At 42.2% G+C, this 27,069-nt stretch overlaps 1 protein-coding gene across 2 annotated transcripts; it reads left to right on the forward strand.

Annotated features, from left to right (window-relative positions):
* Window positions 1-21,367: 21,367 nt before the first annotated feature.
* LOC121166050 (zinc finger protein 420-like) lies at window positions 21,368-24,896 on the forward strand. Of its 2 annotated transcripts, none has more exons than XM_040995082.1 (3): window positions 21,368-22,821; window positions 22,985-23,123; window positions 24,509-24,896. In XM_040995082.1, exons 1-3 carry the CDS (start codon window positions 21,425-21,427, stop codon window positions 24,641-24,643), a joined length of 1,671 nt encoding a protein of 556 aa, XP_040851016.1. In that variant the 5' UTR covers window positions 21,368-21,424; the 3' UTR covers window positions 24,644-24,896. The 2 variants fall into 2 exon arrangements, with proteins under 2 accessions (XP_040851016.1, XP_040851017.1); XM_040995083.1 differs by having other exon boundaries at window positions 21,368-22,817; window positions 23,065-23,123.
* The last annotated feature ends 2,173 nt before the right edge of the window (window positions 24,897-27,069 follow it).

A 27,069-nucleotide genomic window follows, 5' to 3' on the forward strand; every position in this document is an offset into this window, starting at 1 on the left:
TCCCCATATGGGTGCAATCTCACAAGGTATTGTTCTGTCCTTGACTGCTTTCACAGGCCACAAGAGGGTGCTTGATGGGAAATATAGCAGCCAGAATATAAACCAGCATCCATATGGGATCCCTTTATGTGCAAAGTGAGGAATTTAGTCACTAGGCTACAGTGCCAGTCCCAGTAACATTTTCAAATAAATAGTAATTGTTTGCATTGACCTAACGGTTACTTGAGTTTTATCACTGCCAACTATTGAAATTATCGTACTGTTTCAAGGATGCCTTTCTTTTTAAAATTGTTTACATTGCATTATGTGACACAGTTTTCTAGGCACTGGGATTCTCCCCTCCCCTCCCAAAAATGCGCCCCACCCCCGGTGGATTCTTGTTGCATTACCACAGTTCAAATTCAGTTGAGATTCAATTTATAACGTAATGGAATGAGTTGACATGGTATTGTGTAACCAGCATATTAAAAGAGAGAGAGAGAGAGAAAGAAAAAAAGAAAAGAAAAGAGTGCAAGTTCTGAACCACATCCTATGACTTCTACATTGACATTTCAATTATTAGTTTATATACACCTGGGTTCTATACACCATAAAATGGCTATAGATTACTATTCAGCTGTCTTATTGTTTTAATTTTAGTATTTAGCAGTTCGTAGCATTGAAGCATGATTTTGCAGAACCTGGCTGTTTTTCGGGTAGTCTAACTCGATAACTCTAACAAGACATATGTCAACAGTTTAGGTGAACAGTTTTAGGAGGGGTGTGCAGAGAAATCTTCAAAACCCTAGTGAGGAGTAACTAATCTTTGTGTCCTACCCAGTGAGTTATAAGTGCATCCCCACTGCCCGTTTCCTGTTTCTAAGCTTTCCTTGTTGTTCTCTATCTATTGTCGTTTTGTTTTGTTTTGTTTTGTTTATTTGTTTATTTGTTAGTTTGTTTTGGGGGGTTTCTGGAGCGATCCTGATGGTCATTACGAGAGAGGGTGGGGACCCAAAGTCGGCACCAGGCAAAGACCAGAGAAAGCTCCTCTCCCTAGTCCCGAAGGAAGTTTACTGTTTTGTTTCTGTGGACCACTAGTGCTCCTGATTGTTGTTGTGATGACCTTGGATCCTGCAAGGCAGGGTATGGACTTCTTCCATCCCATGTGGGAGATCCAAATGGAGGTTGGTGACCTCAGAGTTCTCGGCCTCTGAAGTCACTTCAATTCCCCGTGGTCTCCTTGGCGGTTGGGATGTAGTCCTCGGAGCTCGTACTGAGGATCTAGGAATCTTCAGGGTTGGGATACAAGCCTCCTCCTGTCTGCCTGTTCCAGTCTGGGGTCCCCCCCTGCTCTGTGCATATGACCTCCTGTTAAGAGGTTGTTGGCATTGCTTCTGATCCCCCCCATATGCCTTTGTAGTTTTGCTATTGTGTGTTTTCCTTATTCATTCATCTAATGATGGACACCTGGATTCATTCCATATTTAGGTATTATGAACAGTGCTACTATAAACAAAATGGCTACAGGTATCTCTTTCATACAATGTGTTCAAAACTTTCAAAACATACAAATAGTAGATTACTCAATCATACAACAAGCTTATTTCTAATCATCTAAGAAATTGTACACTATTTTCCACTTGATGGAATTAATTTTATTATCCCATTAACATTGCAAAAAATTCCCATTTTTCACATCATCACCAGGTGTGAGGAAGACGGGAAGTATAACCTATCAGGATCATAACTGGTAACTCATAGACAACAGACTCAGATCAACATTAGACAATAGCAAAACTACAAAGGCATATGGGGGGGAATGAGGAGCAATCCCAACAACCTCTTAACAGGAGGCCATATGCACAAGGATGCGTTCTTGGCACTTGTAAGGCACTATTCTTGCCCAGGGAAGCTGATGGCTTTTATTTCTCCAGCCACTGTGTCTGCCTCCAAGTTGACGTTGCTTAGCACAGTAGGAACCACTGAAGAGGCTAGGAACAATCAAGACCAATGCATCACTCCCTGTCTCCACCTTCTCTTGCAGGTGTAGCCCTGCAGCCTGCTACATGCTTCCCAGGCTGGAGAACACCAACACACCTTCAGTAAGTTGTTTGTTTACTTCTCAGCTTGCTTTACATTGTATTTCAGGAGCTTTATGATAGTTTTTAAACTAAAATGAAAAAATGTGAGAGAAAGAAGGTAAAATTTTGATAACTAAACAAAGGAACTGTCAAAGCTGATTGAAACTTCCTCTCAAGGTTTTCTGTTTTATATATATATATTTTAAGATTTATCATTTTAAAAAAAGATATATTTATTTTTATTGTGAAGTGAGATATACATAGAGGAGGAGAGACAGAGTGGAAGATTTTCTGTCCAATGATTCACTCCCAAAGCGAATGAAATGGCCCGTGTTTGCCAAAATGAAGCCAGGAGCTCAAATAATTTTTTTTTTTAATTTCTTTTCTTTTCTTTTTTTTTAAAGATTGATTTTTATTATTTTTTTTTTATTGGAAAGGCAGATATACAAAGAGGAGAGACAGAGAGGAAGATCTTCCATCCGATGATTCACTCCCCAAGTGAGCGCAATGGCTGATGCTATGCCGATTCGAAGCCAGGAGGGTCGTCCTCGACTGCTTTCCCGGGCCACAGGCAGGGAGCTGGAAGGGGACCTGGCTGCCGGGATTAGAACCGACACCCATATGGGATCCCGGGCGTGCAAGGCGAGGACTAACCACTGCGCCACCGCGCCGGGCCCAATTTATTTTATTTTCTTTATGCAGTCAGATATACAACAGGAGGAGAGACAGAGAGGAAGATCTTCCATCCGATGATTCACTTCCCAAGTGAGCTGCAATGGACAGAAATGACCTGATCTGAAGCTGGGAACCAGGAACCTCTTCCGGGTTTCCCACACGGGTGCAGGGTCCCAAAGCATTGGGTCTTCCTCAATTGCTTTCCCAGGCACAAGCAGGGAGCTGGATGGGAAGTAGAGCTGCCAGGATTAGAACTGGCGCCCATATGGGATCACGGCATGTTCAAGGTGAGGACTTTAGGCGCTAGGCAATGGTGCCAGGCCCCAAGCCCAGATACTCTTCTGCAGCTCCCATATGGGTGCAGGGTCCCAAGGTTTTGGCCCGTCCTTGATTGCTTTTCCAGGCCACAAGCAGGGAGCTGGATGGGAAGCAGAGCTCCCGGGATCAGAGCTGGCGCCCATATGGAATTCTGGCATGTTCAAGGTGAGGACATAAGCCACTAAAGACCTGCAATTTGCCCTGTCTTGAGATATATTGACAATAAGGTGACAGTGGTATTAAAATGTGTAAGGGTGTGTCAGTATGGTGGGATAAATGCATGTAATTACAGTGCACTTAATTCTCATCCTGGCTACTCCACCCTTTCAGTCCAGCCTCCTATTAATGCATCTGAGAAGCATTTGATGGTGGTATAAATACTTGCGTATGTCCCACCCACATGTGAGACGCCAGAGGGAGACCTGGAGTCAGTCTGACACAGCCACAGCTACGAAACACATTCAGAAAAAAAAACTGCACAGCACATCTGTTTTTCTGTCATTCATCATGTCAAGTGAATAGTGACATTGTAAATGCAGTGCAAGTATCTTTCCGTCCAGGTTCAAGGATAGTTTTCCAGCAGTGGTATTTACATTATACAAAATGCCAGATAACATCATTGTATATCAGGTATGGGATGAGTAGAAGGTTCAGTGGGAAAAGCAAGCTGACTTTTGATTACCAGATTTGTTTATTTAAATAATCCTTGTGGCATGTTTTGAGATAACATGCTACACTGTTGCATGCAATGCCAGCATTCTATGTAAGGACCAGTTAAGTCCATGATGTTCCCCTTCTGATCTACTTCCCTGCTAATGTGCTTGGGAGATAGGATAAAATGTCCCAGTTCTTTGGACACCTGCACCTCTGTGGAGGATCAGAATGGAGTTCAGGCTCCTGGTTTTGTCCTGGACCTTGCTGCCTCCTGTGGCCACATGGGGAGTAAACAAGTGGTGGGAAGATCATTCTGCCTGGCTGGCTTTGACTGTTGCTTTGTAACCCTCACATTTTAGTAAGTAAATTGTTTTTTTGAAGGAACTAAAAAAAAAAAAAACACACTGAACTTTATACTCTGTAGATAGGGAACTGTTTAATTTCTTCTTTTTTTAATTAATTGTTTTTATTTTTAGTGATTATTGTATAGTTGTTTAGTTTGGTCAAGGCTACAGGAAGTTAGGTGAGATCACGATTTCCACATTCTCTTTTTTTTCCTTCTGGTCATTGGGGGAAGGGAGGAGATAAATGGAGAAGCCACACCCAGCCTCCCAACCATCCCATGATCCCTGACGTGGGGCATGCTCTGAGGGTCCTGCTCATGAGGTTTTGATAGTTCAACAGTTCTGATTACTGCTGATCTCACCATTCCAAGCACAATGAAATCTGTCCAGAACCCACTGGTTGATATAGTCCATCTTAGAGTATCTGTCCTTGTATTCACCTCCATAACCTTTCTGGGGTAGTTGATCAGTTTGTTCTGTTCTTTGTGCGCTGTTATGGTAACAAATGTCCTCTCCATGCTCCAGTGTATTGCCATATCCTCCGTGTGCACCTGAATATGCTGTTCACTGCTGCATCGAAGCCACTGAGGCCTGGCTCTGACAAATGCCCTCCATGGTCAGTCATGGAACCTGCAGTTCTCTCCATGGTTGGAATTCTGAATGCAGTGATTCAGTTGGGGGGATCCCCAAAGAAACTTGATCTGATGTGATCCCAGACCTGATTTTTTTTTTTTTTTTTAGTTATTGAAAAACTTTTCTTTTTTTCTTTTTTTTAATTAATTTTTTTTAAGATTTATTTTTATTATTATTATTTTTTTTTGGAAAGGCAGATATACAGAGAGGAGAGACAGACAGGAAGATCTTCTGTCCAATGATTCACTCCCCAAGTGAGCGACATGGCCGATACTATGCCGATTCGAAGCCAGGAGCCTCTTCCGGGTCTCCCACACGGGTGCAGGGTCCCCAAGCTTTGGGCCGTCCTCCACTGCTTTCCCGGGCCACAGGCAGGGAGCTGGATGGGAAGCAGGGCTGCCGGGATAGAACCAGCGCCCACATGGGATCCTGGGCATGCAAAGCGAGGACCTTAAATACTTGCACCACTGTGCCGGGCCCTTAATTTATTTTTTATTGATTACATTGCATTATGTGACACAGTTATAGGCATTGGGATTCTCCCCTCCCCTCCTCAAAACCAGCACCCTTCCCCCTCCTCCCCCCCCACCCGTGGATTCTTGTTGCATTACCACAGTTCAAATTCAGTTGAGATTCTTTCCTTTCAAGCATCTACAAAGCACGGAGTCCAGCATCTTATTGTCCAGATATGTTCAACAGTTTCTGGGGGAGACCACCTCTGGTCTGAAGGTAGAGCTGACAGAGTATCATCCCAATCAATTAAAAGCCCCGATATTACATCAGTAACAATTTATAACATAATGGAATGAGTTGACATGTATTGTGTAACCAGCATGTTAAAAGAGAGAGAGAGAGAGAGAGAGAGAGAGAAAAGAAAAGAGTGCAAGTTCTGAACCACATCCTATGACTTCAACATTGACATTTCAATTATTAGTTTATATACACCTGGGTTCTATACACCATAAAATGGCTATAGATTACTATTCAGCTGTCTCATATATTTTAATTTTAGTATTTAGCAGTTTATAGCGTTGAAGCATGATTTTGCAGAACCTGGCTGTTTTTCGGGTAGTCTAACTCGATAACTCTAACAAGACATATGTCAACAGTTTAGGTGAACAGTTTTAGGAGGGGTGTGCAGACAAATCTTCAAAACCCTAGTGAGGAGTAACTAATCTTTATGTCCTACCCAGTGAGTTATAAGTGCATCCCCACTGCCCATTTCCTGTTTCTAAGCTTTCCTTGTTGTTCTCTATCTATTCTGGGGTTTTTGTTTGTTTATTTGTTTGTTTGTTTGTTTTGGGGGGTTTCTGGAGCGATCCTGATGGCCTGACCTGATTTTTTGTGTGCATGCCAATAGAGGGTCCAGCACATTCCTTCACCCCAACCAGCTTAAGCACATGTTGGTGGTTGATTTTGCTGGATCAGATCTGTCTTCAGCCCTCTCTTCTATACAAAGCAATGAGTGTTGCAGTCTATCAGAGAGGTGCTCACTATTTCCCTTATGGGCTCTCTCCCATTCCTGGATCTTGCACTCTTCAGGAGTTTCTGCAGTTTAACTTGGAAGAGTTTGCCCCAACCCTTACGCCAGAGCCATCATCTGCTAGTGATGCTGTGGCAAAGCCCATCCAGCCCAACCCTCACCCACTCCTACCTATGCACGTACCAGTAGGTACAGTCTGCCCACCTTGGATTTTCCCTGTTACATTCAACTTGCAGACCAACAGATGTTATAGCCCTGCCCAGACTGGTCTGCCCAAATACCAGCTCTCACATTCACCAGTGGGAGTAGTGGCTCAATGGGGGAGCTCCCTGCAGACCCCCTACTGGGTTCCCCTGCTTTCCCATGGGTCTCACTTGTGATGGTTATGTGCTGTGGCCCAGTCTGGCATAGCATAGTTCACCTTGGCATTTGCCATTGAGTGCTACAGCCTGGCTTTGCCCAGCTTGACCCTAGTTCAAGCTCGCATAGGTGGGGCCTACAGCCTAGCCAGTCCAACCAACCACCAGTCCCATCCCTAGTGTGAATTGTGTGGTGTTGTGGCCCAAATTGGCATAATCCACATACCATTCTGGTTCTCAGATTTGCCAGTGGGTGATATGAACTGGCCCAGGCTGGTTTGACCCAGACCTGAGTCAAAGGTATGCCCTTGCATACAAATACCCTGCCTGGTCCAGGCTGTTCCCTGTCGTAGTTCTTGCTCTCACCTGCAGGGACTGTGTCCCAACAGAGGAATTCCATAAGCTCATCCATGAGAACTTATTGCAGTAGCAGATCAGTGGGTCCATGGTCCAGCCCTACTTCATCCATCTCCTGTCTTAGCAGGAGCAGTGGCCTTTCCTGATTGGTCCTCAACCCATTCTGGTTTTTTCTGTTGGGTATTACAGCCCAGCCCAGGATGGTCCCAGACACAGCTCATACATAGCTCAGCAGGGAGAAATGTAGCCTAGTCCATCCTACATTAAGCCTTGTTCTCATGTGCACCAGTGGGTGCTGGAGTCTAGCTCAGTCTGGCACACACCAGACCTAGTCCACACTTGTGGCAAGAGACTGCAGCCATGTCCAGACCAGATAACAGCCCCTACTCTGGCCCTCACACTTACCAGTAGGAACCACAACCTAGTCAGGGCAGCCAGGCCTGTTCCCAGCCATAGATGTTGCTTGTGACAGTGGTTTCTTTGACCCAGCTTGGCATAGTCCCTCACCTGTCTTGGCCTTTGAATTCAAATGCTGGAGCCAGGCCAGACCCAGCCTGCCCCCAGTCCCAACTCTTGCTGGTGGGTACTGTAACCTAGACCTGCTCGGTCTATACCTATCCCTGGCCCATGAAAACTGGTAGGTGTGACAGCCTAGCCTGGAATGACCTGTGATCTGGCCTGGTTCCTTCACTTGTTGAGGTAAAATTTTTTGGCCCTGCCTGGTCTGCCCCCTTGCACAACCAACACACACATTTGCCAACAGGTGGAGCTAACTTGCCCACCTTGCCAGACCCCCAGACCTGGGTCATGTGCTCACCATCTGGAGCTCTATGACCCAGCAGGAGAGTTTCCCAAGTTCTCCCACTCTGCCCACTCCCAAACCCAGATCTCACTCATGTCAGTGGGTGCTAGGCCCTTGTCCAGCATAGCCTGCCCCTCCATCTTGGCGTTGTGTGAGCTTATGAAAGTTGTGGCCCGGCCTGCTTCACACCCTATTTTAGGATGCATATGCTGGTGCTGCAGCCTGGACCCCCCGAATTATTCTCAGTGTCTGTACCCGCAAGTGATGACAGGTTCTATGGTCACACCTAGCTCAACCCATCACCCTCCCAGGTCTTGATCTAAGCAGTGGGACTTGCATTTCCACAGGTTTAGGCTAACATATCCCCCACAGAATCTACCCCTGTGCCTGGTTCTCTCACATGCTGATGTCATGGCCCTGTTTAATATGACCCATCCCAGACATTCAGCCAGGCAGTGGGATCTAGCCTTGTTAGACAGATCCCCAGTCCTAACTTTGCATGGACTAGCATGTGGTGGTCAGCAATATTCCTTACTAAGAATCCCTACTCAGGACTCCCATATGGGCTGGTGTATCAGTCTCACCCATACAGTGCTTCTGGTCTCTCCCCTCCAAACCACCATATCTCAGTCTCCTCATTTTCCTGCAAGTGCAGTGGCCCTGTCACTGGGAGTCCCTCAGGATTCATTCATTACCTCCATGTACAGTGGCCTTTTCCATGAATGTCTCTAGGTAACAATTCCACACCCCAAGACTCTAAAGCTCGCCCCTGGGTGAAGCCAGCAGGTGAAGCCTGGTGCCGGTTGGTGATCTGGCTGCCCCAAATCCCAGGATTCATTCAGCACTTGGCATGAATGGCTGTTGCTAGTGCTCCAAGTATGGAGTCCAAGCTGACTCAGGTACCTCCAGCAGCCCCCATGCTGTGGCAGCTCCATTAACACAGCCCTGAGGTCCTTCCCACATATCGTAAAAAACAAAAAACAAAAACAACCCAAACCAAACAAAACACTAAAGAAAAGGAGAAAAAGAATATGCAACTATGCTGACACACTGGTATAGTTAACACATATTTGGCATTAACGAGGCCCAGGATGCCCACCAGCTCTTAGCTGCCTTTCTCCCACCTGTGTAACACTTACCTAAGTACAATGCAAACAAGGCAGCTGCCTAGGGCTGGGGTGTTTAATGTCTTCTAAATGGATCGTTTTAGTGTGAAGGGATGATTCTGAGTTTTTAAAAAATCTAGTGAATTTTGATCAACATGTACTTGAATATTATCACATGGTACAGTGTTGTATTTAAGCATATGCAGAGCATCAGCTGAGTAAATCAGGTGCCCAGGCTTTTCATGTTTTTTTTTTTTTTTTTTTTTACGGCACACAGGGTCCTCCGTTCCCCTTGCCTTATCATTGTGAACTGTAGTCACCACGCACTGGGATGGAACACTGGATCTTGTTCCTTCTGTCTCTCTTTGCTACCTTTCTACCTCCTTCCTATCCCTGGTCTTCACTCTTACCAACCCGCAGCAATCACATTTCTACGTTTGCAGCTATTTTGTTTGAACATTTATATATGATAATTTATATATAGTTTTCTCTACATTTGCCTTATTTTATTTCACTACATCCATGTTCATCTATTTTGTAACAAATAAGAATTTGTTGTTTTTAATGACTGCATGCAGTCTCTTGGCATTCATTAGGCTTCACTGTTAGTAACACCAGGGGAAACCAATAATCTAGAATCAAAGCTAATTTAGTATCTTTTTTAGTATACTAATTTAGTATATTTTTATTTCTGTGCCTTTTACTTCCTTACCTTGTCTGCCTTATGTGGGTGGATATTAAATTACATAACAATAAAAAGTAGTCATTCAAATTGGGTTGCATATCTTAGAGGAAATGCTTTCAGTTTTTTGGCATTCAGTTGTGTGATGGCTATAGGTTTGTTATCTATAGATTTTTTTTTTTTTATTGAGACCTATTTCTGTGTACCTGAACTCAGGTAGATTTGAATATATTTATATATTTGTAGATTTCCTCAACTTACATATATGTTATTGCAAAATAAATGTAGAAATCATTGAGTGCTTTCTTTTTTTTTTTTTAAAGAGATTTATTTATTTTTATTACAAAGCCAGATATACAGAGCGGAGGAGAGACAGAGAGAAAGATCTTCCGTCCGATGATTCACTCCCCAAGTGAACGGCCGATGCTATGTCGATCCGAAGCCAGGATCCAGGAACTTCCTCCGGGTATCCCACACGGGTGCAGGGTCCCAAAGCTTTGGGTCCCATCCTCGACTGCTTTCCCGGGCCACAGGCAGGGAGCTGGATGGGAAGTGGGACTGCCAGGATTAGAACCAGTGCCCATATGATGGGATCCCAGCACTTTCAAGCCAAGGACTTTAGCCACCAGGCCATGCTGCCGGGCCCCCTTGAGTGCTTTCTGTAAGGTGATTTCAATGATGTTTGTCCTTCATCCTGTTTGTGAAATATTTGGTTTATTGATTTTTCATTTATTGGCCCATTTTCTACCTTCTCTAGTTAGATGCTCCTTGGCTAGTACATGTGCGCTTATTGATGTGATGTTTCATTTATTTTACGTGTGCTAAAGTAATGCTTTTATTAAGATTTTATTTATTGCAAAATCAGATATATAGAGAGGAGAATCTTAGAGGAAAATTTTAGGCCTGATGGTTTCCTCCCCAAGTGAGGAAGCGTGGGCTGTTGGGGTTAGTACCGGTGACCACATGGGATCCAAGGGCATCCAAATGAGGACTTTAGCCACAAGGCCACTGCCCTGGGCCCTATGATAAGATTTTTACATCTATTTTATCAGGTATGTCGGTCTATGACTTTTTAATGATTTTAAACTAGATTTCTGGACTATGAGCAAATATTTCAGAAGGAGCATTAAGTAAATATGTAGAGAACTAATTATACAGGAATGGAAATTACATTTTTACTGAGCAATTCCATCTTTTTAAATCCTATTTTAAACAGTCAGACATAGTTGAAGATCTTCCTACTATTAGGCTCAGTATAATTTTGGAATGGTTTTCTTCGTTTTAGTTTTTTACCGTAATTCTAAAAATTTTGTGGAATCTAGCAGTGAAGACACCTAATGTTGACCTTTAGTTTGAAGAGATTTATTCCAGATTTATTGTTAACTGCCTGTTGATTTTGTCAAGTTTTTTGATGTCTTTCTCATTCAGTTTGTAGCCTAATGTTAAGTATCCAGAAATTAAGTATTTTTTTACTATTTATTTGCTTATAACTGCTGTTGACCATCCCTAGTGATCCATTGTGCATCCTTTTTTTTCTAGTAAAGACTTACTTTATCAGACCTGGTGCGGTGGCCTAGTAGCTAAAGTCCTCACTTTGAACACGCTGGATCCCATATGAGCACCAGTTCTAATCTTGTCAGCCCCATGTCCCATCCAGCTCCCTGCTTGTGGCCTGAGTAAGCAGTCGAGGATGGCCAAGTAACCACGGTGGTTAAAGCAGGACCAGATTGAAGCTTCTTCCCAGTTCTCCCCTATCAGTACAGGGAATCAAGCACTTGGAACATCCTCTGCCTTGCCACATGCACTAGAATGGAGCTGGATCAGAAATAAAGCAACAGGGTCTGGCATGATAACCTAGTGGGTAAAGTCCATGCTTTGCACATGTTGAGATTCTGTATCGGTGCTGGTTCTAATCCCAGCAGCCCCACTTCTCATCCAGCTCCCTGATTGTGGCATGGGAAAGCAATGGAGGATGACCCAAACACATGGGACCCTGCACCTGTGTGGGAGACCCGGAAGAAGCTCTGGGTTCCTGGCTTCAGATCTGCTCAGCTCCGGCCATTGTGACCACTTAGGGAGTGAATTAGCAGATGGAAGATCATCTTCTTTGTGTCTCCTCCTCCTTCTTCTTTTTTTAATATATAATGCTTTCCAATAAAAGAAATGTTTATAAAAAAATAAGAAAGAAAAAGAAATGCAGCAGCTCCGACTTTCATCTGACAAGCAGTGAAAGAACCCACTTTGTCTCGACAGCCCTGATCCACTCTACTACTGTGATAGCAATTTTAATTTGTCCCTCTACTTTTTGATGTTATGTACTTGAGCCTGCTTTTTGATTAATGTGGTAAAAGGTTTATTGATTTTGTTTTCCTTTTAAGAACTATGAATGTTTCCACAAGCAGGGAGCTAGATGGGAAATAACCAACCAGAATATGAACCAGTTCCATAGGAAGAAGAAATTGAAATTTTGGAAACAATGGGCATATCAAGTTTTCCCTAACCCTAGAACCTTCCCACCCTGATCATTTATGTAAATATCATCTGTAATAAACAAAGAAAATTCACACACACATATATATATATATATATATTAAAGCAGATATACAGAAATAAGGAGAAACAAAGATTCGCCATCTGCTCTCACTCCCAAAGAGTTGCAATGGAAGGAGCTGGGCTGATCAGAAGCCTGGAGGTTCTTCTGGACTCACCACACAGGTTCAGGATCCCAAGGCTTTGGGCTGTCCTTTACCACATTCCCACACCACAGGCAGTGTGCTGGATAGGAAGTGGATTAGCCAGAACACACACTGACACCTGTATGGCATCCCAGTGCATGCAATGTGAGGGCTTTCACCCCTAGGCTATTGTGCCAGGCTCCTTTTCCAATTTCTCTATATCTGGTTTTCAAATAAATAAATGATTCTAAAACAGGGAAGCAAAAAATTCCAAATCTAAACAGAAGTTATGTTCCATTAGGAAATATTAGGTTTTTGTTTTTTTTGTTTTTTTCTAGAGAGATTGTACTTGTATTATGAGCTTTTTGTATTATTAGGGTTTCCGTATCACTCTTTTTTTCTTTTTAAAGATTTGTTTTTATTGCAAAGTCAGATATACAGAGAGGAGAGACAGTGCGGAAGATCTTCCATCCGATAATTCACTCCCTAAGTGAACACAACTGCCAGTTTTGTGCCAATCTGAAGCCAGGAACCAGGAAGTTCTTTCTGAGTCACCCACATGGGCGCAGGTTTCCAAAGCTTTGGGCTGTCCTCGACTGCCTTCTCAGGCCACAAGCAGGGAGCTGGAAGGGGGAAGTGGAGCTGCCAGGATTAGAGCTGGTGGCATATGGAATCCCAGAATGTTTAAGGCAAGGTGGCTAGGCCACCACACCTGGCCCTCTATTTCATTCTTAATAATTTGTCAGATATCGGGACACAGAAGTTCCATGTGTTGTTCAATTTGGCAACTTTTATCTTTCAAGCTCCATGTGACCTTAACAACACATGCATCCTCTGTTCGGTAAGGAAATGATCAAAGGACCTCAGTAGACAGTTCCCAAAACTTAGGCATTTGGGAAATGTAGATCAAAATCACAATGAGATCTCCACCCTGTCAGAATGACTATTATTATTTGGAAGAAATTGGTAACAAATGCTCGTGAGAAAGTAAAACATGGGAACTTTTATATATTGCTGATGGAGTTATAGATTAAGTCAACAAGTGAAAAATAGTATCAAATTTCTTAAAGGTTTAAAATTAAGATTGCTGGGCTCAGAACAGTGAACTAGCAACTAAATTCCTTGCCTTGAATGTGTTAGGATCCCATATGGGCGCCAGTTCTAATTCCGGCAACTCCACTTCGCAACCAGCTCCCTGCTTGTGGCCTGGGAAAGCAGTCATTGATGGCCCAAATCCTTGGAACCCTGAACCCATGTGGGAGACCCAGAAGAGGGTACTGGCTCCTGGCTTCGGATCGGCATAGCACCAGCTGTTGTGCTCACTTGGGGAGTAAATCATAGAAAGGAAGATGTTCTTCTCTGTCTCTCCTCCTCTCTGTATATCTAACTTTGTAATAAAAATAAATAAATCTTTAAAAAAAGAAACATCCTAAATACAGATATACAAGTATGATATTTTGTTATGTAGAGTAGCTTAAAGAATCACAAGCAGCAACAATAAAGGTGGGGAAGAAACAATGGTAGATATTGGTAGTGATGCAAACATGATTTGTTACATTTGATCTCTATCTTTGTCACACAGTAAATGATGATATCCTACTGTAGTTTAAATGATGTGTTTGTAAATTGTATGATGGAAACATCTTTTCATTTCATTATATTTATAGTGCTTACCTATCAAATCGGTCATTTTACTACTCTTTGAATCACTTGCTGAAAAATTAAGATCTTGAGTACAATGTGAATTTAAAACATGTTATTTCAAATGCTTAAGAGAGTAACAGGGGAAAAGGGACCATTCAAAAGAAGTATCATACTGTTAAATGTATGTATATCTGCTACATGAGCTGTTTTCATGTTAAAAATCAATAAAATTAATTAAAATTAAAAAAAAGAATTAGGTTTGTTATAGCATGGCATTTGTCTTATATGTATATCTTCTGTTCAGCTGGCAGGCTGTGACTGGCTGATGCCAACTAATCATCAGAAGAAGATAGTTCTGTATGAGACTATCATTTGTTTTCCTCCTAAGCTGTAGTTTACTATGTAGAAATTAAAACTTCAGTTTAATTGTTATTCCATAAAAAGTAAAGCAAAAAGAAAGTAGAAAGTTTTAAAATGTGCATATTCAAAAGTGAAAAAAGAACATATATATAGTTTTATATTTATACACTAGAATTACATGTATATGTATTCCATATTTTTTGACTGTTGAGTATGTACATATATAGATGTATCATTGATATATATGATCATCTGTATATTTAATTCCAGTATAAGCTGAAGGAAACATTTACTCATGCAAGTAAAGTTTAAAAATATATTCAGTATTTTATTTTTTTCACTTTGAAATAAGAAAATGGAATTTTATTATTGCTTTATAATATTTTTAAGTATCTCAGTATGTATGAGGAAATCATTAGTAGGCTACTCAATAATTTTCTCGATATCTTGTGCAATAGTAAGCATTTATCTTAATTATCTAATCTAGCATGATATTTAGCTCATGTGTATCTAAAGATTGCACAGTGAACTCATGCTTGTTATAGAAAACAATCTGATACAGAATAATAAGAGAATTGTAGCTTCAGAATTGCAAACATGATACAGGACAAAATGTTTTCTTTTGTTTTTGCCTTATGTTGCCATATAGATTATAAATTAAGCTGCATTCCTGGAAGATGCAAATTAAACACACACAGAAGAATTAAACTCAGCTTAGTAGTACAGGTCCTGTGTTAATATTTTGGCTCAGTGTCAATTTGATTAGTTATCGTAATTTAGTTGAAAAGCACAATGGCAATAACAGACATACCGAGTCATGTCTTCCACTTGGAGAGCTATTCTAGCAATGCCTTCCACAGTTCATTAGAATGAGAATAATTAGAGAACACAACCTTTAAGAGAATAAGGAATATTCTGTTGTAATGTTGTAATTGCAAAAGTAATACAGCAGAAGTTATTTTCACTTAACTATGATGCTGTATGAATTAAAATATATCCATAGAAGTTGCAAATTAAATATACAAAGAATGCACTGTCAGTGTTTCTATTGAATGATCCAGAACTGAGGAGACATGTGCTGTTACAGGTGTGGGTGTCATTTGAAGATGTGGCTGTGGACTTTACCGAGGAAGAATGGCAGATAATGGACAATTCTCAGAGGGCTCTGTACAGGGAGGTGATGCTTGAGACCTATAGCAATCTGCTGTCTGTAGGTGAGTGAAGTTTTGTCATGCCTAAGCAGAACACTTCTGTATAGTTTGCTAATGAAAGAGGAGTTTACAAAGTGTAGTAGTTGGTAGGACTAGTGGTGATTTCAGAAAATCTGCATCATTCTCCATTGACAGAATACTCCATGACAAAGCCTGATGTGATCTTCAGGTTGGAGCAAGAGTCAGCACCATGGACAGTGGAGAAATCATTGAAGCATAGACTTCCAGGTAGGTCAGCAGGGAAGCAGATACTTCTTCCAGTAAATGTTGACTGGAATTATATTTGATTTTTACTTTGAGTTTCTTCCAGAAGGACAGCCGGTGAGACACTGGATGTAAGATACCCCAAGCTTTATTTTAAATTTTTATACCATGTTTTCTCTCATATCTCACTTTAAAGTTAAATACACAATGTCACGTAATTGAAATTTTTACTTTAAAAAAATGGGTATTATGTTAAGGCATTAATAGGAGAGATGTAAAGCCTATTTAATAATGCTCACAAATGTCCACATTTTACTAACATTAAAATATGCTGTATCTAGAATGGCAACACATTTCATTGACTTCACTTGAAGATTTGAAAAAAAAAACATTTAGATGTGATTCATACATATTGTTACCCTTTTCCTCATTTCAGATCCTGATGGAAAGAATGCCCTGCTTGGAGCTAATCAAAAATATGAAGAAATAATCTTCAGGTAAGGTTTAATCACAAAAATTATATAAAAACTGAAATGAGAGCTGCATTGCCGCAAAGATTAGCTCTGGCCATAATTGAAACACAACATGAAATGAAAATTGTACAAAAATGAGACTTGAGAAATAGGATTTCATTCTTTTTTCTGCTTTTTTTTTTCTCCATTTGCAGGCAGTAGTTTTATTTGGAAAGTGACCAGGTGAATGTAGAAAGCAGAGGGAATCAAATAGCCTTTCTTGGGGGAGAGCCAGGAGATGGTGTGCCTCTTGAATGGAGACAGCAACATTTTTCAGGAGGGTCTCAGATTTTGAAGTGTCCCCTGAGCATTCCTTGTCTGGACAGGAACCTGTGGGTAAGACACTTCCCATTGGTTGTTTCTCAACCAGGAAGGAAATAGCTGCTGCTACACAGCTTCAAATTTGCATGGGCCATTCTATGGCTGTTCAGCTCTCAGAGATAGGAAGCCACATGAGTGACAAATCTGAAGAAACTGGCTTTTTCTGAACTCATGTATGAAGTGTAGAGGGGGTCATCCACATAAGTCATTTCTAAAAATCAAACCCGAGGGCGTGGCATGACAGCCTAGTGGCTGTCCTTTGCCTTGCATGCACTGGGATCATATATGGACACTGGTTTGTGCCCTGGGAGTCCCACTTAACATCCACCTCTATGCCCATTGGTGGTGTCCAGAAAAGTGAAGTTCAGAACATGAGAAGGACGCCTGGAGTAGGCATAGCAAATAAATGGACCACTACAGTTTCAGGATCATAATGGACAAGGCAAGAGAGCTGTCATCTTTATACAGAAGCCTTCACAATCTCTAGAACCTACTTTTCACACCTGGTGAAGGGGGCATTCCTAAGGATAGTTCTACCAATTATTCCACCTTGAGGCAGGATATCAGCTGTCCTAATCCTGTGGTGAGGAAGTTCTCAATAGATGGTACATGTCAATCAGTAACACATTCCTATTACTATTCTGATGCTCCAACTTAGTCTTGATTCAGTTTAGGGAGGAAGTGCATCAAAAAGTAGGGACTTAAAGATCAAGGAAAGAGGGTAAGAATAGATTTTCGCTATACCTAGGGACTTAACATCATTGATTAGCATATGGTCAGTGTTGGAGTACTACCCTAAGCATAGGTTCCTGCTAGGTGTAGGGACTTAACACCCTTGATTTTCATATGATCAGAGGCGCAGCTGAGGGAGCAGGAATAGTAAAAGGCACTTTTACTAAGATGTTAACAGCAACATCATCTTCCAAGCTCACATTGATTATAAAAACCACTCCACAGTGGCAGACAATAATTAATTTTAGAAATCTCTGTGGAATTGTCCAGTGTGTATGCAAAGGGAGGTGGAACTGCTTTTCAGGTGGTTGTAGAGACATCCACTGGGCCTTGCCATGCGGCAGGAAATTCCTTGTGGCCTTGTCTGCAATGGAGAAGTTCTCTTCAAATCTTCATGTCTTTCACATCCACTGCATGGACCTCAGCAGCCTGTGGTCTGGGAAAGCTGTTGAGGACACCCCACATGCTTATGACTCTAGACCTGCAGGAGAGACCCAGAAAAAGCTCCTAGTTCTTGGCTGTGAAGCAGCTCAGCTCTGGCAGTTGTGTATTTTTGGGAAGTGAATTAGCATATGGAAGATCTTCCTATGTGTCTCACATTCTTTATGTAAATCTGAATTTCCAATAAATATAAATGCATCTTCACAATAAAAACTCGAACCAAAGTGAATATTTGGTGGTAGCCTGGACTCTGATCCCTCCTGCAATGAAGCATGAAGAAGGAGCCCAGAACTTTGGTCCCATGTCAGGTAGTTGAGATACAGGATCCACTGAAGGAGTTTCAAGTCATGCAGAAAATTGGCCTCTTGTATCAATCCTCCAACAGTTTCCCAATATAAGGACCCAGAGACTTGCTTCTAAAATGAAAATTGATGTGCGAGCAAAAGTGAAAATAGGTAGTTGGTGATTAAAGCCTCTAAAACCTAGAGTTATACTTCCTATCTCTACCCCTCCACCACCTCGTAAAGTACAATCAGTCTGGAGGTATGGCTGGAGCTAGACAGTGACTGGAGGTTACATGGGTGGGTGTGTGTGTTCATGTTTGTGCCGAGGCGTGGGGTGCCAAGGGTCATTTGCACAGGTTTACTACAAACCTTACGGAGTCTTCTCTTTGCTAAGTCCAGCCACACAACTCTTGTACAAGAGCTGGCAGGCTTTGGGCCCGGTGTCATGGCCTCACGGCTAAAGTCCTCACCTTGAATGTGCCGGGATCCCATGTGGGCACCGGTTCTAATCTCCAGCAGCTCCACTTCCCATCTAACTCCCTGCATGTGTCCTGGGAGGGCAGTTGAATACGGCCCAAAGCCTTGGGACCCTGGTCCCGTGTGGGATACCTGGAAGAAGTTCCTGGCTCCTAGCTTTGGATCGGGATAGCATCGGCTGTTGCGCTCAGTTGGAGTGTGAATCATCGGATGGTAGATATTCCTCTCTGTCTAAAATGTCCGTCCTGGACTGCTTTCCCAGGCCACAAGCAGGGAGCTGGATGGGAAGTGGAGCTGCTGGGATTAGAACTGGCGCCCATATGGGATCCCGGGGTATACAAGGCGAGGACTTTAGCCGCTAAGCCACGCCACTGGGTCCTAAACAAAGCTTGTTTAAAGATATATTTTATTTTTTTTATTGGAAAGGCAGATGTACAGAGAGGAGAGACAGAGAGGAAGATCTTCCGTCCAATGATTCACTCCCCAAGTGAGCGCAATGGCCGATGCTATGCCGATCCGAAGCCAGGAGCCTCTTCCGGGTCTCCCACGCGGGTGCAGGGTCCCAAAGCTTTGGGCCATCCTCGACTGCTTTCCTGGGCCACAGGCAGGGAGCTGGATGGGAAGTGGAGGTGCCGGGATTAGAACCGGTGCCTATATGGGATCCCGGGGTGCGCAATATAAGGACCTTAACCTCTGCGCCACCGAATCGGGCCCCTAAATAAATCTTTAAAAAAAAAAAGAGAAAGAGCCGGTAGTCTTTCTCAAGTCCCATATTGTGGGCCAAATCAAATGTTACCAGGAAAGTTCAGTGATTCTTTTAACTTGTATAGAGAAGTAGGAGTGTGGAATCAGGTGGAAGGATGGGAGTCACAGGAATTGGGAGAAAACAGAGGAGTGGGTCCTCTTTTCCACTTATACATCCTGCTTCAGTAACCAAGGGTTGGAACAACAATCAAGAGTTACTAACTGGGTGTCCCTAATTTCAAGGAGCACACCACCACCTAGTTTTCTCTCGAGAAGTGTTTTCCTCTTCCCTCCTCTTCCCCTGGTCATCAGCACTTTGCAAATAAAACTTCTCTGTCTCCAAAAAGATAATTTTAAAAGAATGACTTTGAGATCCAGTTTCTGTATCCACCTCCTGAATGTGATCAACTGGTATTTAGTAGAAACTACACATTTTACTGTCCTCATGTACACTTGCTGTTCCTGGGAGGACCCGAGCCAGATTGGAGTCCATGCTTGGGACCCTAGGTCTAGCCACTATGCCCATGTGGTAAGCTAGGCCTGGGCTTGCCTGGGTTGAAAAGGCTTCACTGTTCCTGGTGGGGATACTGGGAGCAGATGTGTTGGGAACAAGGTAGGCCTAGGCTCCACCCACCTCCAACATCATGAGGTGGGTGGGACTGGGGGTAAGGTGACTGCATAATTTTTTCATGAGTTGGGTTTCTGTGTAGTGTGTGTGTGTGTGTTAGATCATTAAAGAGAAATTGGTGTTATCATTTCCAAATTTTCTATTTTTCCTTCCTGTTTTAGGTCAGGGTTAAATGATATTCAGAGAAGCTATACCAGGCCTCCCAACCGTCCTAGTACTTAAGGATGGGTACTGGGACTCTGAGACCAAACCAGGTGTCAATGTGGCACACTCTCTAAGGTTTCTGTCCAGGTGGTTCTGAAATGAGGTCCATCTCACTGACTCAAGCAAGAGGGAGCCCTTTCAATGTTCATTGGCTGACATGGTTGACCCTAGATTCTCCTTTCCCCCAGATATTTGCTATCTTCATTTGGCTGGGATAGTTATTCAGTCTGTTCTCTCTTTGTTTCTCTTGAATGGCCCTGATGTGCTTTCCAGGTCTTAATGGGCTTCCATCTCCAGGTGGATCCAGGCCAGTTGTCAAATACTCCTTTTCAACTGAGGAGTACTGGTCCTTACAAGACCTGAGCCAGTCGATCCTGCCCCAGTGGAGCCCCACCCTCAGTGCTCACTGAGCTAGCACCACCATGCAGGCATATAAAGTATCCTAGCCAGGTGACCTGAGGCCTGCAGCACCATCTACTCCCAGGACTCACAGACCCAGGACCCATTGCACTGACCAGCCAAGCTTTCAGGCCAGGCAACACCTACAGCTGTTGGGGTTCATAAACTGGGCTCATCATACAGCTGTGCCCAAGGGCCCAGACAAGGCTATCACAGCCCCAGTGGATCTCCTGCATCCAGGGATCATGAGTCCAGCACCAACATGTCCCTGACTGCCATGGCTTGCCTCAACTCATTTTCCACCAGCATGTGTTGCAGCCTGGCTCAGTCTAGTCTTTCCCCAATTCCACTTCATATTGCTGTGTGCTGTGGCCAATCCAAGTACAATCCATCTGGAGGTTGAGCTGGTGCTAGACAGTGGCTGGGGAGTATGTGGGCAGGTGGGTGTGTTCATGTTTTTTCAGAGGCATGTGGTACCTAAGGTCATTTACATGGGTTCAGTACAAACCATGCGGAGTCTTCTCTTTCTTAAATCTACCCTCATACGTCTTGTATAAGAGCCAAAATTCTTTTTCAAGTCCCATATTGTGCACCAATGAAATGTTACCAGGAAAGCTCAGTGGTCCTTTATTGAGCTTAGTATTGAAACAGAAAATGAAAACCAGTTGTAGAAAAAACTTTTACTTGTTAATTGACCAGTTGGACTTGGAAGAGGGTAGGGGGAAAGCAACTCCCAGAAGGGGATCAGAGATAAATGACATCATAGTTCATTTTAAATCCTGTTATCACACAGCAAGCCAGATGAAATGCCATTTGAAAAGGAGCATGCTTCTAATGTCCCTGAGAACAACCTCGAGAGTGAGAAAAATCTCAATCATCTTGACAAGATCCGCATTTGTCAGCAGTCCGTTGAACACAATGGGAAAGAGAAAACTTTCAGTGGGAAAAAGATAGTCCTTATGTGTGAGCATGTTTATAGCAAAGACCCATGTAATCAGCAACCTGTCAGTGTGGGAGAAGCAAACCATGTTGGCTACTATACATCTTGCCTTAGCACCAACCTGAGAACTGACACAGGAGAAAATTTGTGTGTGTCCAGTGAATGTAAAGAAAACATGTACCAGAAGTTGGAACTCATTAGATATCAGATCCTTCAAAGCATGGAGAATCCATATGAATGCAATGAGCCTGGAAAAGCCTTTCACCAGCAATTATCTCTCATTAGGCATCAGAGAATCCACACTGGGGAGAAACCTTATGAATGTAGTGAATGTGGAAAAGCCTTTTCATATAAGTCATATCTAATCAAACATCATCAGAGAATCCACACCGGGGAAAAACCTTATAGATGTAGTGAGTGTGGAAAAGGCTTTTCTTGTAAGTCGCACCTCATTAGACATCAGAGTATCCACACTAGGGAAAAACCTTATGAATGTAATGAGTGTGGTAAAGCTTTTACCAGCCAGTCACACTTGGTTTTTCACCAGAAAAAGCACAGTGGTGAAAAGTCTCATGAATGTAGTGAGTGTGGAAAAGCTTTTGTTCGTAAGTCACAGCTCATTAGTCATCAGCGAATCCACACTGGGGAAAAACCTTATGAATGTAATGAGTGTGGTAAAGCTTTTGTTCATAAGTCACAACTCAAGAGACATCAGAGAATCCACACTGGGGAAAAACCTTATGAATGTAGTGAGTGTGGAAAAACGTTTTCTGAGAAGTCAAACTTTAGATCACATCAGAGAATCCACACAGGTGAAAAACCTTATGAATGCAGTGAGTGTGGAAAAGGCTTTCATTGTAAGACACACCTCAATAAACATCAGAGAATGCACACTGGGGAAAAACCCTATAAATGTAGTGAGTGTGGGAAAGGTTTTCCTTATAAGTCAACCTATACATCACATCAGAGAGTCCACACAGGGGAAAAACCTTATGAATGTAGTGAGTGTGGAAAAAGATTTTCTAGTAAGTCAAACATTAAATCACATCAGAGAATCCACACTGGGGAAAAGCATTATGAATGTAGTGAGTGTGGAAAAGGTTTTTTTCATAGGTCACAGCTCATTAGACATCAGATAATCCACACAGGGGAAATACCTTATGAATGTAGTGAGTGTGGGAAAGCATTTTTTTATAAATTAAAGTTCATTAGGCATCAGAGAGTCCACACAGGGGAAAAACCTTATGAATGTAGTGAGTGTGGAAAAAGATTTTCTGATAAGTCACGCCTCATTGCACATCAGAGAATCCACACAGGGGAAAAACCTTATGAATGTAGTGAATGTGGAAAAAGATTTTCTGATAAGTCAACCATTAGAAAACATCAGAGAATTCACACTGGGGAAAAACCTTATGAATGCAGTGAGTGTGGAAAAGCGTTTACCAACCCATCAGGTTTAGTTCAACATCAGAGGATCCATACTGGGGAAAAACCTTATAAATGTAGTGAGTGTGGAAAAGGTTTTTTTCGTAAGTCATACCTCATTGCACATCAGAGAAAGCACACAGGTGAAAAACTTTGCTAATGTAGTGAGTTGGAAAAGGCTTTCCTTGGAATCCACACCTCATTGCACATCAGAGATTCCACACAGGGTAAAAACCTTATGAATGCAGTGAGTGTGAAAAACTTTTTCTAATAAGTTAAGCATTAGACCACATCAGAATCCACACTGGGGAAAACTTTATGAATGCAGTGAGTGTGGAAAAGGCTTTTCTTGTAATCCATACCCTGTTAGACATCAGAGAAAGCACACAGGTGAAAAACCTTACAAATGTAGTGACTGTGGAAAAGCTTTTACTCAACATTTTGCATGGGTCAGGGGCAGAATAGGCTGAAGCAGTTCATGTCATCCACTGGCAAATCCGTGCACTAATGCACAATACTGAATGCCAAGGTGAGATTACCTGTTCAGGATGTGACTGCAGTGCCCAAACAGCACGTGTGAGAACCAGGAAGGGAGGGGGTGGAGCCAGCAGGGAGAATATGAGGGCTTCCCTTGCTGGATAACTACTTCCACTGGAGAGCGTGAGCTGGGATGATGGCAGACCAGACTAAGCAGCGCTACAACACCTGTGGACCTCATGTGGACTAGATCAGGGAAAATCCAGGCTGGGCTGATTATTCCTACTGTTGCAAACAAAATTAGAGTGGGTGAGGGTTGTTTGGGCATAGCCACAGCATCAGGTTGCAGTAGCTGGTACTGGGGTTATTTCTGTCAAGTCAAACCACAGAACTACCTGGAGAGTGCACAATCCGGGAGTGGGAGAGGCCTGGGACTGAAATAGTGGACTCCTCCCTCTTGGGTTACCACTTCCACGGGAGGGCACGAAAACTAGGACAGGGGTTGGGGTGGCTAGACAGATACCCAACAGCATTTGTTTGGGCTGCATAGTGGAACTGGTTAGAGGGAACAAAGCTTTAATACCCATTGACATGTACGAGAACCGAATGGGATGTTGGACAGACTGGACTACTGCTACATATACTGGCAAACCAGGGTAGGGGGCAGGCCTGGTGAGGGTTATTGCGGGTCGTTCCAACTAGGCTGCAGCTCCCACTGGTTTATGTGAGGGCCGAGTATGTGTTGGACAGAACCCAGCTGGACTGCAACACCCATTGGTTCCAGTAGAAGACAATGCTGGAAACAGAACCAACCCAGCAATTGCAACCACCAGCTGATTGGGGCAATGGACTGCGCCGGGCCCTGTACTTACAAGTACATACAAGAATCTGGTTGGAGAACACCTCAGACAAAGTTTCTTTTGGGATTTCCCCAATCAAATGCTGGACTCGGAACCCTAACCATGAAAAGACAGAGGACAGAACAAGTCAATCAACCATCTCGGCTCTATGTTGGCAATGAAATACTGGGCAAATGGAGACTCTATGATGGACTATGTCAACCAGTGGATTCTTCAAAGACCTCATAGTGCTTGGAGTGGCAAGAATGGCAGCGATTCATAACTGGTGAACCATCAAAACCACTTGAGCAAGAACCTCAGAGCATGCCCTACATCCAGGACCTGGGGAGAGTGGGAAATTGGGCGGGCCTTCTCCCTTAATACCTCCTTTAAAGATGAAGGAACCAATATGGAAATAATAGTCTTACCCACTTTCCTATAGCCCTTGAACCTTTTTACCCTAAATAACTATGTAAAGATTGTAAAAAAATATAATAATAATAAAAGCTTTTACTTAGAAGTCAAATCTTATCAGACATCAGAGGGTTTACTCAGGGGAGAAACCTTATGAATGTAAGGTGTATTTTAAAGCCTTTACTTACCAGACAGGTCATTCCACATCAGAGAATCCACACAGGATAAGAACCTCATGAATGTAATAAGTGGAAAACCCTGTTGCAAGCAGTCGTGTTTTATTAAACAGGATTTGCATGGGAAAAGCATGAATGTATTACATGTGTGTTAAAACTGATGCACAAACATTTTGAGCACAGTGGAAAGCATACATGTTTCAATAATTAGCATATTCACAGAAATGAGCAAGCTTACTGCATTGACTGAAAAATCATTTTTCTGATGTCAATTGTTAGCAGAGTCATGTACCTCAGAACTACAAAAGCATGTGAATAGACAAGCTACCGTAGACCTATTATTATGGTCTGTCAGAGCTTAGAAAATGGATGAAACAAGCATTGGCAAGAGTACGAATACAAAACATTGTAAAAGGGCAATGGATGTTGAAACCTACTTTGAGAGTCTCAGCAAGTGTTGAATAAACATGGAATTTCACTTTATTTCAGCACAGAGGTTATTTTTTGCTAAAATAATTAAGTTGCAAGTTGTATATAATCTGCCTTTGTTTTGAGATGGGAAATGTGAATGCTGCTTTCAGATTTAATGTTGGTAATAAATGTTCAGTGTGCAACACTTGTTTAAAATACCATCTTGGTCATTTACACATTTATCTAATAGAGCTTTTTTTAGAATCTCAAAATAGCACATTTTGTTACAGAATTATATTGGAAACATAGATATGGGCTGATGCATGTGGCAGTTGTAATGACAAAGACCCAGGTTTGAAGGATGAATCTTGTCTAGAGGCAAGATTGTGTTGTGATATCTGGCCAAATGTGGATCCTGTTTGGCCACTATCCTTGAATAATCATTGTCTGAGACTGCCCTTGGATCTCTGCCTTCTTATATCATGCAGGTTGCCATAGGTCTGTATTTGTTTTATTACCTCCCTTATTTTGATTATTTCTTTTTTTCCTAGTTATCTTGAGAATGCTTTGCTGTTGTTTTTCTGTTTTCTTCAATTGTAAGATTAACTGACTTACTTGATGCTTTTCTAGTTTCTTAACACAAGCACTGAGATGAACATTGCTCTTTCCATTGCCTTGATTGTTTCCTGTAAGTTTTGATATGTTGTGTTGATGCCTTCATTTGTGTCAGGCTTTTTAAAAAATCCCCCTTTGATTTTCTCTCTAACCCTTTGCTCATTTAGTAACATTATTCAGCCTCCATGTGTTTGCAAGTTTTCCTAAGCTTTTTGGCTTCTTGGTTTTTCGCCTCACTCCATGATGATCTGAGAAGATGCATGGTTAAATTTGATTTTTAAAAATTTGGTGATACTTTTTTTGTGGCCTATAAAATGGTCAATTTGGGAGATGGTTCCATGCACTGACCAAAAAAGGAAAAAAGTATATTCTCTTCTTTAGAAGTAAAGGCTCAGTAGAAATCAACTAAGTGCATTTTTTCTAAGGTTTGGGTGAGTTGTGTTGTTTCTTTCTGAGTTTCTGTTTTTTAATTAATCAAGTAATTCTTTAATCTGTCCATTGATGTTAATGTGGTATTAACGACACGTACTATGATTGTATTGGAGTCTGTTTCTCCCTTTAAATCCATTAATGTTTGTTTCACACAGCCAGATGGCTTGGCATGTGGTGCATATACATTTATTGTTGTGGCCTCTTCTTGGTGAATGGATCCTTTGTACATTGTATGGTATCCTTCTTCATCTCTTAATGTTTTTCATATTGATGTCTCTGTCATTTGTTACAAGAATGGCTAGCCCTGCAAAATTTTCCTTACCATTCACTTGCAGTATCTTTTTTCATCATTTCACTTTCAATTTCCTCTGATCTTTGTTAGTGAGATGTATCTCCTGTAAGCAGCAGATGGATGGGTTTTGCTTTGTGATGCAGTCTTCCAATCTATGAAGTTTGATTGATGTTTTAAAGCCATTTACTTTTAATATTAATATGGGATAGGTGGCAAACTCCTCCTGACATTTTAGTAATGGGTTGCCCTTCCATTTAGTCTTCTGTTTGCCTTTTAGTGGGATGTTCTCCACTTTTGCCTTTGCTTTGATTCTTTTTCTCTTTCACTAGAACATCTTTGAATATAAGCTGTAGGGCAGGTTTGGATTATTTGAATATATGGAGTTTTTCTTTACTGTGGATGAATTTTTTTTTTTTTTCATTTTCAAAGACAGAGGAGAGCTTTGTAGGATACGTTCTGGACTGACATTTTATTCCCTTTTAGAATCTGGAATGTATCACTCGACTGTGGTGCTTCCTCTGAAAGGTCAGCTGTGAGTTTGACTGGATGACTGGAGTTCCTCTGTAGGTCACTTGGTTTTTCTCACATGCACATCTAAGGATTTTTTTTCCCCCTTATGTTCAACTGCGAGCACTTGGTTATCATGTATCATGGTGATAAACTCTGTTAGGAGTACTGTGCCCCTCCTGGATGTTGTTTGCAAATTCTTTCTCCAGATTAGGAAGTTTTCATTTATTAT

The sequence above is a fragment of the Ochotona curzoniae genome, unplaced genomic scaffold, assembly GCF_017591425.1.
Source record: "Ochotona curzoniae isolate NIBS_2020 unplaced genomic scaffold, NIBS_Ocur_1.0 contig_908, whole genome shotgun sequence".
NCBI classification, from domain to species: domain Eukaryota; kingdom Metazoa; phylum Chordata; class Mammalia; order Lagomorpha; family Ochotonidae; genus Ochotona; species Ochotona curzoniae.

What these genes read in the sequence shown, in the direction of transcription:
- LOC121166050 (XM_040995082.1), top strand. Translation starts at nt 21,425, where the DNA reads ATGTACCAGAAGTTGGAACTCATTAGATATCAGATCCTTCAAAGCATG. An exon ending in CAGAGAAAGCACACAGGTGA is followed by an intron (nt 22,822 to 22,984) that starts AAAACTTTGCTA and finishes TCCACACTGGGG; the next exon opens with AAAACTTTATGAATGCAGTG. An exon ending in TTACTCAACATTTTGCATGG is followed by an intron (nt 23,124 to 24,508) that starts GTCAGGGGCAGA and finishes GCTTTTACTTAG; the next exon opens with AAGTCAAATCTTATCAGACA.